At 43.7% G+C, this 17,846-nt stretch overlaps 1 protein-coding gene across 1 annotated transcript in view; it reads left to right on the top strand.

Moving 5' to 3' along the window:
* The first annotated feature begins 338 nt into the window (after positions 1–338).
* Positions 339–17,846, top strand: part of ERN1 (endoplasmic reticulum to nucleus signaling 1) — a 90,894-nt gene continuing 73,386 nt past the window's right edge. Inside the window, exon 1 of the mRNA XM_054459013.2 lies at positions 339–574. Within this exon, the coding sequence (XP_054314988.2) occupies positions 515–574 (60 nt within the window). The 5' untranslated portion in view covers positions 339–514. The remainder of the gene's footprint in view (positions 575–17,846) is intronic.

The raw sequence follows: 17,846 nt of genomic DNA, 5'->3' as shown, positions 1-17,846 counted from the left end.
CCCTTTTCCCCGATGAAGTCTGACGCGGCAGGTCCCTCGGCAGGGTTAATGGGACCGCCTGGTGGGGCATTGCTGGTCTTTCCCAGCCACAGACAAGCTTCGCGCCTCGATCCCCCAGCGCTCCCAGACGCTGGATGCCGAGGCCTGGTCCTTTTACAGCCGCCGCCGCCTCCTGAGCGAAGCCAGCCAGATGCCAGCACCGCCTTCGGCCCCGCCCCGAGCCAGCCCCTCCCACATCCCCGCCCGGGGCCCGCCCTCGGCCCGCCCTCATCTCCGCCCCAACTCCGCCCCGAACACGCCCCTAGATTGGCCCCGCCCCGTCCCCGCCCCCCAACCCCGCCCCGACCGGAAGAAGCCGCGGCACCCAGCGCTTATACGGCCGGGAATGGGGGTGCCGCCGCTGCCTAGTCAGTTCTGCGTCCGCTGAGGCTCGGTCACCGCCTCGCTGTCGTCGCGGCGCCCCCGCCCCGTCCTCTGTCCGTACAGCCCCTGGAGCCAGGGCTGAGTCCTCGCCATGCCGGCCCGGCGGCTGCTGCTGCTGCTGCTGCTGACGCTGCTGCTGCCCGGCCTCGGGGTGAGTGACCGGGGAGCGTGGGGTGGAGGACAGCTCGCGACGGCTGGGTCGGGGCCGGGGCAGCGTCGCGCCGCCGGGGCTGGAGTCCGAGCTGGGAGCGCGGCGGCGGCGGCCAGAGGCCCCGTGTGCCCAGCCGTGGGAGGCTCGGGCCGGGCGTAGGAGGCGGCACCGGGCCGGGAGAGCTTCCCTGACGGGAGTCGCGGCCCCACCGAGGCGTCGGCCGCCCGAAGAGCCTCCCAAGCCAGCGCGGCTGTCACGGGCAGCGGCTCCCCGGACCGCGCGGGCTCGGGCGCAACTTCGTGGCGTCCTGGACGGCACTTGGGGGTCCCAGAAGGCCCCGGCCTGGGGAGGCCGCCCACCTGCGGGACCCTCCTCCTCGCGGGCGGGCGCCGGCGCTGCCTGGCGGGGGCCGCGGAGGAGCCGAAAGGGCGTTGGGATCCAAGGGAAGGGTCTGTCCTGCGCTTCGAATCCTTGTTTGAACTTTTTAAAAATTCGGAAACTTTGGGGAACGAATGCAACAGGGAGTAAGGACTCTCACCCGGGAGCTGGCTTCTGCCACTTGCCCTGCCGGTTTCTTGGTACTGGGAGGCTGCAGGCTTCCTTCTGTGCACCGAGACTTCCTTGAGCAAGTGGAGCTGTGGGAATTGCACTCTTGGAAGATCCCGCATGGGTTCGAGGTGAGGCCGCTTCAGAACCTCAAATGAAAGACTTTCTCCTCGTGGGAGAGCACCTGGGGCCATCAGAAATGTCTTTTCATCTTTTTCTGGAGGAGACGAATGATAGGGCCTGGTTTACATTCATTTAACTCCTTATGACCTTCACTCAGCTGTGGATTTGGGGGCACTTTGTGGGAGACTTGGCTTTTTTTTTTCTTCTGGTTGGAAGAACCTAAATTAGCGAATGTTTTTCACAAAATGTATTGTTCAGGATGTGAGCGTGGCAAATTTGTCCGTGTTCTGTTTAATGACCTCTTTAAAGGTACTGTGTACTCTTTAATAGGGATATCATGTACCAGGTGTCCCAGTAGAGCACTGACATGTGTGTGCCTGCGTGCCAGCCACCGTGTGAACTCTTTGGAGGTTTTGCATTTTAGGTAAATAACTGTCTACTCTTGGAGTAACAAGAATTTGGAAACAGGCGAAGTAAATAAATAAGGTTGCCTTTTTCAAATTCAGGTTTGTTTTTTTTTTTTTTTTCAAAAAATAAAGGAAAATTTGTAGACTCTTTATAATAGAAGTTGTGGAAGTTAAGTTTTTCTTTCAAATAAAAACCCCACTTTTACAACTAAGGTCAGGTTTTGAACTTGAGCACCTCACCTTGGATTGGTAACTACTGCCTGGCATCTGTTCACAAATGAGGGTATAAGCAGAATGACCAAATGTTCGACAAGGAATTCGATAATTTCATATCGTCAAGGGATAGGTGTATAATGGTTTCCTTTGCCACATCTTTCCTTTTGCTACTTTTTCACTGGATTCTAGTGTTTGGTTATTGAATAACTTAGGCTAAAGAGCCAAAAATAACGATTTAGCTATAGTTGGAACTATAGTTTCAGTTCGTGTAAATATTTCCAATTTGTATTTAGAAATCCAAACTTCTCAGAGTTCGTGATAAAATATTCCAGACCCTTATCAAAAGGTTATAGTTTAGTGTAACTACTATTTAGGTGAAAGGTCAGGCCGGGCCGGTGGCTCATGCCTGTAATCCCAGCACTTTGGGAGGCTGAGGTGGGTGGATCACTTGAGGTCAGGAGTTTGAGACCAGCCTGGCCAACATGGTGAAACCTTGTCTCTACTAAAAATACAAAAAAAAAAAAAAAAAAAAAAAAAAAAATTAGCCGGGCGTGGTAGCGCAGGCCTGTAATCCCAGCTACTGGGGAGGCTGAGGCAGGAGAATCACCCGAACCTGGGAGGCGGAGGTTGCAGAGATGGAGCCACTGTGCTCCAGCCTGGGTGACAGAGCAAGACTCTGTCTCAAAAAAAAAAAGAGAGAGAGAAAGGTCAGAATTTCACTCCTATAATTTTCTCCCAAGAGTTTTTACCCCCAAACATAGTAAGAATTATTATTTTAAAATTGTAAATGAAACTCATAGCAAAGTTTGCAGTTAAACCAGGCAATAGTGATGTGCAGAACGCAGTGGGTATAAAATCAGACAAACCTGAGATCTAACTGGTCACTTGCTAGCTGTGCCCTAGGCATATTCTTTTACTATTAGTACTACTTCTTTTTTTTTTTTTTTTGATATGGAGTTTCTTCGCTCTTGTTGCCCAGGCTGGAGTGCAATGGTGTGGTCTCAGCTCACTGCAACCTCTGCCTCCCGGGTTCAAGCGATTATCCTGCCTCAGCCTCCCGAGTAGCTGGGATTACAGGTGCCCGCCACCACACCCGGCTAATTTTTGTATTTTTAGTAGAGACGTGGTTTCACCATGTTGGCCAGGCTGGTCTCAAACTCCTGACCTCAAGTGATCCACCCACCTTGGCCTTCCAAAATGCTGGGATTACAGGCGTGAACCACTGCCCCCAGCCGTGATTTTACTTCTTAGAGACTCCTTCCTGATAGGTGAAATGGGGACAGCTAACATGTGAAAGAAGGCACCACCTTCACACATGCTTAATAGATAATAAATGTAAATTCTCTTTATGCTCCAAAGATGCTTTTTACTCTAAGTCATCATTTTTTGAATGTTATACTATGCCTCTGCAAGAAATAGTTTTTGATATTTCTCTTTGATTGATGTCGTAACTATTGCATTGGAGGCAATACTGTGATTTTCTTTCAGTGTGTGTCTTATTGAGCCAGACATTGACTCATTATGAGTTGAGACTTTAGGCTACCAGATCCAAAACGCAATAACATTGGTATTATTAAGCACTTGAGGCTGTCTTTTGTTAATCCAGAATGTGCTTATTTAGTCAGTGAGTTTTTCCTTTCTTCCTAGACCTATATCTTGCTCCTAGAGTTGGTTAGGGTTACATCATCACTGTCAGCAGTCCTCATTTTATGGTGTTTAGGTGCCACATCTCTCAATTATCAAAGATATCAGTACAATGTGAGGCAAAGTACCTTTTTTTAAAAAAGCTATAATATATCAGATTTCTTTCATTTAGCCAATATTTTGGTTTTAGAGGGAGGTTTTTAAAAAGTCACTGAGAACTGAGGATCATGTGTGTATAGAAACACTGTAATCTGATAGATGAGTCTTAACTAGCAATGTCTTTGCTTATCATTTATTCTGACAGTGATCACCTGCATTAATTATCCTAATAGGCGATATCAAGTGTTTATATACTGAGGCCATAAGTAGAATATTTCATTGAGTTTGTTATCAGGGCTGCTGATCATGAAATTAAACTGTAGTTGTGCACATGTGTATTGTTTCATTAACTTGCCTGCCTACTCAGCCTTCTGCAGTAATGTAGCTTCTCAGAGCACAGGAGAAAAATGTATCCGAGAGTTATTCCAGAGAGAGTTCAACAATAGACCATATTTCCGAACATAAATCCAGTGAGCCACATAAAAGTTTCTTCATGTCTGGATGGAAGGAATAGTGTCACTTGCATGGGTCCAAGGGTTTCATTATTTGCCTGCCCCAGATTTGGACTCCATTTTTCAGGTGAAAGAATCCTTGGATAACTGTTTCATTTTCATAGGAAATCTCTTTGGTTTCGGGATCCAAAGTAATTTGTAGGTTCAATATTTTGTAGGTTTTATAATCAAATGTTCTCCCTAAAGAGATGACATAGGGAAGAAAAGCCTAATATATCATCTTAATGGATTCAGTTTTTATTATGCACAAATAACTCTGGGCTTGTAACCTAGGAATATGATTAGAGTGTGATGCTGGCTTAAAAAATAGGACTGGTGAATCACAGTTTGTGAATAATAAACATACTGGTTGGAAATATTTCCCAGACGCAGTTTTTTTTTTTTTTCCTTTCTGTCTATCTTTACCTATATCCCATGTTTGGTTTCAAACTTCCCTGCCTTAGAGCAACACAGCTGGTTTTAGACAGTCTCTATATCAATGTCTTATCTTTGCTCGTGTACAAACATACAGCAAATACAACAGTATAAAAATATGATGTTATCTATTTTTGTTCACTTTTTCCCCACAGAACATCTTCTGTAACCCGGTAGGAAATGTTCTGAGTACACCATCACATTTGTCACTTTAGTAGCACCTTAGTAAACCATCATCCATGTAAAAAACATTGAGCTTCTCAGCCGGGTATGGTGGTTTGCACCTGTAATCCCAGCACTTTAGGAGGCCAAGGCAGGCGAATCACTTGAGGTCAGGCGTTCGAGAACAGCCTGGCCAACATGGCAAAACTCCATCTCTACTAAAAATACAAAAATTAGCTGGGCAAGGTGGCATGCACGTGTAATCCCAGCTACTCAGGAGGCTGAGGCAGGAGAATCGCTTGAACCTGGGAGGTAGAGGTTGCAGTGAGCTGAGATCGCACAACTGCACTGCAGCCTTGGCAACAGAGCGAGACTCTGTCTCAAAAAGAAAAACAAAAAACAAAAAACATTGAGCTTCTGTGCCCAGCCGTGGGTTGGGGACTGGGGTTATAACTGATCAGGGTTGATGTGGTAATAAGCTGTGCTTTGCCTGCCAGTCATCTTGCTGTGGCCATAGGGATCATAAAGAAAGGCATATTTTCATTTTTTCAATTATTTTGTGTTTGGTGCTTTCTGTATGATAACAGGGGAAGATTTTTTTCTTTGAAGCATTATCTCAAAGTAATCATATTCATTGTAGAAAAGTTAGAAAGGATAGGTAAGCCTAAATTAAAAAATAAAAAACAAGCCTTCTATTATCTTATTTTCCAAACATTACCTCTATGAAGATTTTAAACAATTTTATTGAGATATAATTCACCTATCATCACAGTTCACCCATTTAAAGTATACAATTCAGTGGGTTTTAGTGTATTGACAGAATTCTGCAATCATCACCACAGTCCATTTTAGAACATTTTCATCATCCCAGAAATAAACTTCATTCCTGTTAGCTGTTACACACCGTTTCCCCCCAAACCTCCTAGTCCTTGGCAACCACAAATCTACTTTCTGTCTATAAATTTGCCTGTTCTGGACATCTTATATAAATGGAATCATACATTATGTGGTCTTTTGTAACTGGTCTCTTTAACTTAGCATCATGTTCTCAAGGTTCATCCATGTTGTATAATAGCATGTGTCAGTACTTTGTTTCTTTTTATTGCTGAATAATATTCCATTATATGAATATACCACATTTTATTTATCCATTGTATTAGTCCATTTTCATGCTGCTGATAAAGACATACCCGACACTGGGCAATTTACAAAAGAAATAGGTTTAATGGACTTATAGTTCCACGTGGCTGGGGAGGCCTCACAATCATGAAGAAAGGTAAGGAGGAGCAAGTCACATCTTACATTGATGGCAGCAGGCAAAGAGAGAGCTTGTGCAGGGAGCTTCCCATTTTTAATACCATCAAATCTCGTGAGACTTATTCACTATCACAAGAATAGCATGGGAAAGACCCACCTCTATGATTCAGTTGTCTCCCACGGGGTCCCTCCAACAGCACATGGGAATAGTGGGAGCTACAAGATGAGATTTGGGTGGGGACACAGAGCCAAACCATATCATCCATCCATTGAGGGACATTTAGATTGTTTCTGCTTTGGGGCTGTTAATAATTCTGCCATGAACATTTGTGTACAAATTTTTGTGTGGACATTTATTTTCACTCTTCTTGGGCATATATGTAGCAATGAGATTGCTGGGTCATATGGTAATTCTTTGTTTAACCTTTTAAGGAGCTGTCTGACTGTTTTCCAAGGCAGCTGCACTATTTTACATTCCCACCTGCAATGTAGGAGGGTTACAGTGTCTCTTATACCCTCACTGATACTCGTTATTACCTATCTTTTTAATCTTAGCCATCCTGGTGGATGTGGAGTGGTAACTCATTATAGCTTTGATTTGCATTTCTCTAATAACTAATCTAATATCTTGACATATGTTCTTTCAGATGCTTTTCCTGTGCACATATTTACAGGTAATACTTTTCTTCCCCGCACTGGAACATATAGATCTGTGTCAATCAACTTAATTCTGCAACATTATTCTTAATTGGCTGCGTAGTATTTCTCTGAATGGAATGGATGTACCATAATTTGACCACTCAATCATTTAGATATTGAGGCTGTTTTTATTTTTTTTAATTTTTTTCACTACACAGATATGTTTTTATTTTCATTATAAAAATTATAACAATGTAATGAACTTTCTTGTTGCTAAACTCTTGAATGAGTTTTAACTGCTTAGTTATTTCCTTGAGATAGATTCCAGGACTGAAATTTGCTGATTGTATGTAGTATTTTACAGCCCTCTCCCCCAGCCCCTAAGCAATGTTGAGTGTTTTAAAAACCACAAAACTAACCTTAAATTGTTTTTATGATAGGCGGTTTAAAGTATGCCATTTTCTTTTATCAGTGGCCACTTTCTTTTAGGAGTGTAGACTTTAAAGTTGGATGAAAATGGAATGTTTACATTTTGTTTATATTTTGAAGATGTAAATAAACCAAGGCAGTCTCTGGATGATACCTTTTGTACCTAAAAGCTATTGAGAAAATGTTTTATTTGGATTTGTTAAATGACTCATTTGTCGGGTCCTTTGGATTGCAGTGGTTTCAGATCAACTTTCTAGGAGATGTGGCACCCATGAGCACCCTGAAATACCTCGGGATAATTCTGTGGTTTTGAGGGTAGCCTGCCCCCTACAGATAAGATTCTTTGTATGGTCGATTGTGAGGCCATTTAAAATTTTGCCTCAAGACTGTTCATAAATCAGAGTTGATACATTGATTGTCCCTTTTGGAGGCTGCAGTTCTTAAAACATGTGGCTGTTTTTCCTAGGAATATTAAAGTACCACTTGATAATAAAGTAATACCTTTTGCTGGGATTATCTACCTGGAAAAAAAAAGAGAACAAAAAAATAAAAAAATAAAATGTAATATCTGTGGTGTTTTATTTTTTGTTTTGTTTTGCTTTTCCTGCAAATATACCTGAATTTATTCTTCCAAAAAAAATGTGCCTTTCAAAATAATCACCCTTTGGCGTGAGTTTATGGGTTATTGAAATCAGTCTTAAAAAAAATTTCCAGTTAAATTTAACAACTTATCTAACCCATTTAATAATTCAACTTTAAAACAAAAAGGAACCTTTGAAAACAAATATTTACTGTTAAACCAGTTATCCTTATACAAGTTAAAACATTCTCCAATTCCTTCCAGCCTTTGCTTAATAGGACTTTTACGTGATTCACACTACACTTTTGATCAAAATTGTTATTACCCAGTTTGATCACACAATTTATTGAGGACACTTGGATTTGGTTTTCAGCTATTTATTAAAATGAAATCCATCCTAAAGTGAGCAGGATTTTTACCATTTAGGGGATTCAAAAGTATATTCTTTGAAGGGAATTTCCAAAGAATTCCAGAAATATTTTGAGCCGTAGAAGCATGTATGAATAGATGTGTAGCCTCCCAAGATAACTGGAATCAGAGTGCATTAGACTGCGTGATGGGCTCTCAGCCATGTAGTCCAATGAGTCTCAATTTTTCCCCCTCTAGCTGCACATAAGAAATATGACGCACATCCCTCAGTAACAGTATGAGCACATCAGAACCTAGGAGGGTGGTGCTTGGGGCACCCTCTCTCAGGCATTACCCTCCCCTCCCAAGCTGAAAAAAATTACTACCCTGCTCTGTCTTCCAGAGCAGACAGATGGGAAAAGCCAACAAGCAAGGGCTGGTAACCTGTCCAGGGCCATGTGTGAGTGGCAGAACCAAACCTTAAACTTGATCCTCCTACCTCCCTTTGAAGAGCAGCCCCTGAAGTGCTTATGTTCTGGTGCGTATGTTGGGACAAACCAGTCTGGCTACCCTCAGTCATACCCTGAGGAGCTGACCAAACTATGTGGCCGTGAAAGAAGGATCTAGAGAAGGTCTAGACCAGTAGGCTTTCTTGTAAGCTTCAGGAAAATACCCAGATAATGCTCTTTTTCCTCCATTAAGAATCATGGCCTTCTACCCTTTGTTGCAGTTGTGCGAAGATGCCATTTTGAGATGGGAATGCTGCCTTCACCTGAGAGTCTCCATCAGGGAAATTGACCATTTTCAACTGTAGAGGCAAATCCAGAATCATGGAGAGAGTAGGGATTAAAAGCCTGCTCGGCTGGGCACGGTGGCTCATGCCTGTAATCCCAGCACTTTGGGAAGCTGAGGCGGGTGGATCGTAAGGTCAGGAGTTGAAGACCAGCCTGGCCAACATGGTGAAACCTTGTCTCTACAAAAATACAAAAATTAGCCAGGCATGGTGGCGGGCACCTGTAATCCCAGCTACTCGTGAGGCTGAGGCAGAAGAATCGCTTGAACCTGGGAGGCGGAGGTTGCAGTGAGCTGAGATCCTGCCATTGCACTCCAGCCTGGGCAACAGAGACTCCGTCTCAACAACAACAACAAAAAATTGCCTGCTAAGCCTAATTCACAGTTTAAGCTAATTTCTTTGCTTGGAGTCTAATAATATCCAAGCAGGTGCATGTTTTCAGTAACATCTCACCTAGTCATATGTCTGAAAGAACAAAACTGAAAGTTCTTTCCTTAGAGGCCTTTAACCAAAGCCGCTCTTCTCTAGCTCAGTCACAGCCTTCACCAAGAAGTCCTGAAAAGATAGAACTCTTGCGTTACCATGCTGGTTCTGGGTGTTTGCCTTTGCAGAGGCGCCACCTGCCAAGCAGTTCTGGCACCAGGGAGCAGGTCTGTGATGACAGGAGAGAGACAGTGGCTGTGACTCTGGCTCTTAAACCACAATGGAGGGATTCAAGTTAGCTTAGGTAGCTCTCGGAAGAGACTAATGAGGGAAGGAAGGAGCAAGGGGGGCAGGAAGGTGCCCCTGGGAGTGTGTCTCACTTCCCTTGCTGGTTCACCCGAGAAGGCAGGAACCCTGGCTTGCTGATGGTTGCGTCCTCTGTGGCATTTAACGTGGCATGCTGGTTATAACCACTGTAGGGGGCACTCAGCAAATATTTATTGAATTCTTCTTTGAGACTCATTAAGACCAATAAAGGGGCTGTATTATCATCAAGCAAGTGGGTTGTGGATGGGGGTGGGAGGTGTTGCTTCAGCTATATTTTATATTCTTTAATGGGATTGCACCAGTTGTGTGTCTTTCTACAGAACTAGAGGAGCTTTCAGGATATTTGCGTGGGTGGACGTGACCCATAGTGTATAGTGTTCTTTTGGTGGGCTCCTCTTATCAGTAATGAGATTAATTTTTCCATTGCCAAACCCCATGAGGTAAACGGTTTGTGATTATTTCATGTCAGTTTCATTTTTCACTCAGCATGATGTTTCACTGTTAAAAAAATGAACCTTGGCCCAGAGTTGTCTTCTCATGTATTAAACATGACTTCTTTTGTTAGTAGACTAATTTATAATTATAATTCAAAACCATCCCATTCTCCAGTGGATTATTTCCCCTCTCTCTGTCAGATGAAGGAATAATTGTTTGTCTGGGCTGCAGGAGTGTCTGTCATGGAAACCGAATTTTTCTGTACATTCTCTGAACAAACAGTGCTGTCACATGCCTGGAACCTGACATCGTCATTGATCTCCAGTTGAGTCAGAGGAGTTTGTTGACCAAGGTAAATCAGATCTCTCTTCTCTTAAAGCAAATGGCCGATGACTCCTGAGGGGCCACTAGGAGTGAGAGAATCACCCGTACAGGGGGCCACAACTGTGGCTAGGAATGTGTTACTTGAGGCGGTGCTTCCCAGCCATGACTCAGTCACCTGGGGAGCTTTTTAAAAACCCTGTGCTGGGGCCCCATCCTAGGTGAATGAAATTGGTATCTCTGGGAGTGGGGGCCAGCATCTTTTCTTTTTTTAAAAAAAGTTTAAGGCCAGGCACAGTGGCTTACACCTGTAATCCCAGCACTTTGGGAGGCCAAGACAGGAGGATCACTTGAAGTCAGGAGTTTGAGACCAGACTGGGCAACAATGAAAGACCCCGTCTCTACCAAACAAACCAACAAAAAATATTTTAAGGCCCAAGTGACTCTGATGTGCAGCCAGGATGAGGCCTTCAAGTAATTTTTGTACCTTAATCCTGGAAAGAACAAATGCATCTCCAAATTCCCAGTCACGTCACAGAGCACGGGACCAGACTAGAGACAGCATTCGGCTCATTTTACAGAGAGGTTAGGATTGTTAGAGTCCGCTAGTTAGTGTTAGAACTAGAAATAAAGTGCCAGGTGCAGTGGCTCACGCCTGTAATCCTAGCACTTTGGGAGGCTGAGGCGGGCGGATCATCTGAGGTCAGGAGTTGGAGATCAGCCTGGCCAACATGGTGAAACCCTGTCTCTACTAAAAAAATAACAAAAATTAGCCAGGCGTGGTGGCGCGTGCCTGTAATCCCAGCTACTTGGGAGGCTGAGGCAGAAGAATCGCTTGAACCCAGGAGGCAGAGGTTGCAGTGAGCCAAGATCCCGCCATTGTACTCCAGCCTGGGCAACGAGAGTGACACTCTGTCTCAAGAAAAAAAAAAAAAAAAACCTAGAAAAAAAGGAACCTAATATTACATTTTCTCTACTGTACTATATCATTCAACTTTTAAAGAGCAGGTAATTTAATGGATTTTTTTCTTTGAATACAAACTGTTGAAATTGCTTTTATCAGCTTTAATGGGCCTTATATTAAAACATATTTAGTTACTGAATTGTAAGATGTTTAAGTGTTTATTTAAAGTTACCCGACTTATGCTTGTTTATTTATTTATATATTTGTTTATTGCCTTTTCCATATATTAAGAGGCTTAAGAAATCAAAACAATATTGTTTTCCAGGTTCCTTCACAGTATCCTGATGGGTAAAATCATCTTCATGGTTTTAAAAGAACCTTCTGTAACAAAAATGAAGTAGCCAGTGGGAGTGAGGAGAAGGGATTTGTAGAAGGAGTGAGTTAGTTAAAGCACAAGAAGAAGCTTGTGAAAAAACAGGAACTTTCCTATCAGGGTGGGAACGTATGTTTTGGAAGCAAATGGTGGGAGGGTGCAGGCTGTGACACTCCCTTCCCCTTTTCATGTGAGAGCTGGCTATTAAGCCTCATTGCCTGAGTCAGGCAGAGTTCCCTCGAAGGGTTTTTATAGCAGGTGCCGAGTTGACAAGCCCAACTGTAGAACACAGGAGAGGACCAGTCAGTTGTCTCAGCCCCTGGACCCATCTCAGTTGTTTCTCAGAGGATCTTTATTAGCTGGTTTAGAAACAAGAGGACACTTGCTTCCAAGCATCACATTGAGTAGACTGGACCAAATCCAAAGCTCTGCTGGAACCAGGTTGACAAATGTCAGTAGAATTGGGAGCCCGCTCTTTGAATACAACCTTGGAATGGGGCTTGGCACCTGGCCTGAAAGCGCTGTGTGGACTCCAGCACCAGGGCTGTTTCCTAATTTAACTTAATGCTTAAAGGAAATCCCAAGTGGCAAACCAGTTCTGCACTCCTTGAGCAGATAGGCATTTAGCTGTTTTTAAATGTAAAATCATTTTAGCTGTTTTTAAATGTAATCATAGTGTCAGTATCTTGTTTCTATATGTGTTTTTGCCCCATGTGATGAAATTGTGTGCATTCTTTCAGCAAGTGAGAGTCCGGAGGTTCTGTACTAGCTAGCTGTGCAACTTTGGGCAAATGAGTTATTTCCACCTCTGCTTCCTCATCTGTAAAACAAAGCAGTGGAACCAGAAAATCTCTTTGGTGGGCCTGTTTCCAAATGTCTTCCCAAATTAGGATCACCATTTAGGTGAAAGCGACTAGTCCCCCAGCCACCTCTTTTTCTGGTGCAGCCTCATACGGGGAGGTAGAAGATGGGAGGGCTGCTTTGCTCTGAGCCTGCCAGCTTCCTAGCTCTTGAATGCAGTGAATTTCATCTGTTCATCCATTTATTTATCAACTTTTTGAGTACATATTTTATGCCAAGCACTGTTTGAGATGCTTGGGACACATGAACAAAACGAAGATCCCGCCCTCATGGAACTTCTACCTTGTTGGTTGAGATAGACAATAGCATGGTAAATACATTATATAGAATGTGACAAGGTGATAAAATTCTGCAGGGGTTGTAGGGGAGAAACATAGAGCAGAGCAAGGGAGATGGAGGCCTTGTAAGTTGTCACACACTGTGGTGTGGTTTCATTGGCTGTCGCTCACCTGTCTTGTATAGGGCCTAGGGCCCTCCCTGACCACTGTACTCTCGTAGACTAGATCCCTTCCTGCACTCCAAATAGCACCACCTCACTTAGTGTTGGGGTAATGTACAGGTTGGTGCTCCCGTTTGTTTCTTGTCTAATCTTCTGGAGGACTGGTGTTGGTAGTCCTCAGGTATGTCTGAAAATCCTGAGCAAATATGAGGGACTGAGTATGAACATTGTTGATTTTTCTTTACTTTCTATTTCTTTTTTCTTTTCTTTTTCTTTTTCTTTCTTTCTTTTTTTTTTTTTTTTTTGAGGTAGAGTCTCACTATGTCACCCACACTGGAGTGCAGTGGCGTGATTTTGGCTCACTGCAACCTCCACCTCCCGGGTTCAAGCGATTTTCATGCTTCAGCCTCCTGAGTACTGAGTAGCTGGGATTACAGCCATGTGCCAACACGCCCAGCTAATTTTTGTATTTTTAGTAGAGACGGGGTTTTGCCATGTTGCCCAGGTGAGTCTCAAACTCCTGGCCTCAAGTGATCCACCTGCTTTGGCCTCCCAAAGTGCTGGGATTACAGGCATGAGCCACTGCGCCTGGCCACATTGTTGATTTTTAAAAGAATTTTTATTATTTATTTATTTATTTATTTATTTGAGGTGGAATCTCACTCTGTCGCTGAGGCTGGAGTGCAGTGGCACGATCTCTGCTCACTGCAAGCTCTGCCTCCCAGGTTCACGCCATTCTCCTGCCTCAGCCTCTCGAGTAGCTGGGACTACAGGCACACACCACCACACCCGGTTTTTTGGGGTTTTTTTTTTTTTTTTTTGTATTTTTAGTAAAGATGGGGTTTCACCGTGTTAGCCAGGATGGTCTCAATCTCCTGACCCTGTGATCCGCCTGCCTCGGCCTCCCAAAGTGCTGGGATTACAAGCATGAGCCACCGCTCCTGGCCACGTTGTTGATTTTTAAGGATAACGTGATAAGACATTAAATCCTGTCAGGGAAACCTCAGAAAACCCCCACAACTCAGAGGGGTCAGAACCAACCATTCTTTGATTTTTGTGATGGCTGTGCTCCCAAATACACAAATGGGTATGCGTGTGTGTGTGTGTGTTATTTTTTTTTTTACATTAAATAAGATTACATTTTTTTCCATTGTAGAAGTATTTATAACATCTCCCGATAAATTCAAATGCAGTAAGAAAGTTGTAAGAACAAATTTGGGGAATCTCTGACCTTTAAAGGTACTACCTCGTTATGAGCAATCCAGTGACCTTATTCTAGAATTCTGTTAGGGTTCGTTTTCCACTTGCCATGAGCTGGTTTTGCAAAGAAGAAAACGGTTTCCTTTATATGTGGAGATTAAGAACAAGTTTATCTGTAGTTTTGGTGCTCAAGTAACTGGGAACCAAGCCACAGTTGCTTGTAAAACGGACCCTAAGTTATCTTGATCTTGATGGTTCAGTGCTTGGAAATCTCTGGGGCTTTCGGTGCCTGGTAAAAGTTCAATCACTTATCTGATTTATGGTTGGCAGAAGAAAAGGTATCACCCTTTCAGTTTAGGAGATGGTTGCTTTTAGAGTCTATAGTAGGTATGTGTGCCTGGGAGTCAGCCACCTGGTCCCACATAACATTAGTTGATTTTTGTGGTATTTATTTTCCCCATCCTAAACCTTAAAGTGAGTCATATTATTACTAATTTCTAATGTTGCAATATTTTGAGATAAGCAGAGACACTTAGATGTTGCAAGACCAGGATTGGAAATGACTGTGTTCAAAGGCATCAGGACTCCTAAACTCTCTCAAATTCTTATGTGGATTTTGGGCATGTTTTGATTGGTTGGGGCTAGAAGAAGCTGTAGCAAAGCCTGAGGAGAGATGAGGGTCTGGTAAGTCATGGATCGTCATGCTTCAGAGCTGCAGCCACCATCCACCTCAGGCTTCTTACTTTCTCGGAAACCCATGCCCGGAGAAATCTAATGACTTGCCCAGAGCTCAAACCAGAACATGCATCTGTGTGCCCACCTCATCTTCTGTCAGCTTCATTCACCCCAAAAGCATCTGTATGTTCCAGACTCATGAGGATACCTGAGGAACTTTGGTTTTGTTTTTTAAACCAAAGAGTTTTGAGATGATAAAATAACAGGTTTTGGAGCTATATGGACACAGGTTAGGGCAAGGAGTGAGAAGACAGCTGAGCAGGGTAGGGTGGGACCAGACTTGGAACTGCTCTGGGCAGGACCTGGGTATGCTGCCAAGTCAGCTTTCGGGAAGCTCAGCCATGTAACTTGCCATCTTTTTTTCTGCATTACACGACTCTCCTGCTAGACGGCAAACCCCTTGAAGGCAGGAGTTTTACAGGCCTTGGGGCAGCATTCCCTTGTGTGTAACAGGACCCTTCTTTCTGTATATATGTAGAATAAGAGTCCAGCCTAGGGGCGGGGTTGGAGTAAGTGAACTAGCACACAGGAGTTGAAATAGAAGAGTCAGCCAACAGGAAGAAGTATGAGGCAGGGAGTGCCTGGAAGAGATTGGCAAATCCTGAAGTCCTTGCCAGCCTACTTGAGTAATGTGAGACCATGAGCCAATGACTTACCTTGTCCTGTAAGTTTAGTATCCCCAAGATTTCTGCCTCTTGTAATGAAAATAGTCCTGGCACTGACTGCAGGTACTGTGCAGATAGGGAGCCTGGAAGATTAAAAAGATAGGAAGGTACAGGTTTAACTCCTCAGCCCTTCAGAGGGAGCTTTCTGATTCCATGCATGATGGCTAGTCAGAGAAATGGCTCCCCCTCAAATGAGGAGTCTCATAAAGCAAGAAAACCTGCATTGGGGTTTGTCCTGAAGGCCACATTTCATCACAAAAACAGCCATATTTACTACACTCTCCTACGAAGTTCTGATGTGTTCTGCTAATATTCAGCTGTAAACCAGCTAGGCAACATCAGTCGAATGTTAGTATAAATTAAAACACTGGAGGAGACTCACCGAGAGTGTGAACAGATTGTGGTTGGTGTATTACACGCCTCACCTTAGGGAGAGTGCTTTTTTTTCTTCCAGGTGGCTTTACAACAATGTGAACGGCAACCTTCCTGTTCTTTCCTTCAGCTGCATAGATAACAAATAAGACACGTAAAAAAAGATTCTGACTCTTGTGGCCCACTCCATTCTGGGGCTTCTGCCCCAACCTCACTGTGTCCCATATCCCCTCTGCCTTCCCTGTCCAGCTACACTGGTCCACTGGGTTCTCAAACACAACACATTCTCTGCAGTCTCAGAATTTTGCATAGGCTATTCCCTCTGCCCAGGAAATTCTTCTTTCCTACTCCCTTTCCTATACATCTTAACTCAAACATCATTTTTAACACTGTGCTTCCCCCACCATCACAAGACCAGATGCTCTTCTTCTGTTATGCTGTCGCAGTTTCCAGTATGTCCCTTTCATGGCACTTACTACAATTTGTCATTTTATGTTTGTGTCATTATTGATTACTGGGGTCTCCTATTGGACTGTAAGCTCCATGAAAGCAGGAAACCAGATCTCATTTGTTGTGATTAGATCATAGTGTCTCATACAGTTCTTAATGAATAATAATAACTGACACTTACATGATGCTTACTGTATATTAGGCCCATTCTAAGAGCTTTACTTATGTTGACTCAACTCTCCTTGCAACAGCTTTTTTTTTTTTTTTTAGCATTTACCTTCTTATTACAGTCTTTAAAAGCCCATGGAATTATTCTAGGGACACAGATGACTTTGTGGCATAGATTTAGGTAAAGGTCGCTGGGCACGGTGGTTCACACCTGTAATCCCAGCACTTTGGGAGGCCAAGGCGGGTGGATCACAAGGTCGGAAGTTCAAGACCAGCCTGGCCAAGATGGTGAAACCCCGTCTCTACTAAAAATACAAAAATAAGCTGGTGGCGGGCGCCTGTAATCCCAGCTACTCGGGAGGCTGAGGCAGAGAATTGCTTGAACCCAGGAGGCGGAGGTTGCAGTGGGCTGAGATCTCACCACTGCACTCCAGCCTGGATGACAGAGTGAGACTTTGTCTCCAAAAACAAAACAAAACAAAACAAAAAAATTGGCTGGCGGCATGGTGGCTCGTGCCTATAATCCCAGCTACTCAGGAGGCTGAGGCAGGAGAATTGCTGGAACCTGGGAGGCAGAGGTTGCAGTGAGCCGGGATCATGCCGCTGCACTCCAGCCTGGGCGACAGAGCGACACTCCGTCTCAAAAAAAAAAAAAAGATTTACGTAAAGGGCAAAATGCTCTGGAAAAATAAAATGTTAGATATCAGAGAGATTTGGCCGTAGCTGGAAATGTTTAACTCTGCGAATACTTGGAGCCACTAATTATGTATACTTGTTTTATTCATAATTTGTAATGGTCTAGGATAGCAAAAGTAATGCAAATCATGGTTGAATTTAATAAAATGTTTTTAACCTCATCCTAAAATATCCACTGATCCATCTCATTCGATGGCAATATGCAGTGGTTAAGGGAACATAAAAACAAACATCCACACAGCTGCACAATTTTCATGAAAGTCTATCTCATTATTGGTGGGAGTAGCACATTTAACAGCTTAAACATATAGGTCACTGCATGATGCCGCACTGGTAACTAGATAGCCAGGGAACCAACTAACCAGTAACTGTTAAAATATTTAAAATACAGCTTTTGTTTAGATCATCCTTTGGATCACCTTCTTGGGAGAAAAGCCTGCTAGTCACAGTGGAAATATATTAAGGCCAGATCTTCGGATATCCATTCCCAGAGGTTTCTTTCAGCTAGATTAAGCCTCCACCTCCAGAGCACACCCAAGTTTGTGGTCTCCAGCATTGATGATCTCTTGTCTTACCAGAGCAGACAGTGTGAGCCTCACACCAGGCCTAAGAGTCTGTGTGTAGCCCACTCCAATTAGACTAGAGTTGGTGACTTTTGCATTTACTGGTTTATGATAAAGGGTACAGATGAAGAGACGCATAGGGCAAGGCATGCGGGAAGGAGCATGGAGCTC

The sequence above is a fragment of the Pongo pygmaeus genome, chromosome 19 (assembly GCF_028885625.2).
Source record: "Pongo pygmaeus isolate AG05252 chromosome 19, NHGRI_mPonPyg2-v2.0_pri, whole genome shotgun sequence".
NCBI lineage: Eukaryota > Metazoa > Chordata > Mammalia > Primates > Hominidae > Pongo > Pongo pygmaeus.
This window is presented reverse-complemented; position numbering and strand designations above follow the sequence as displayed.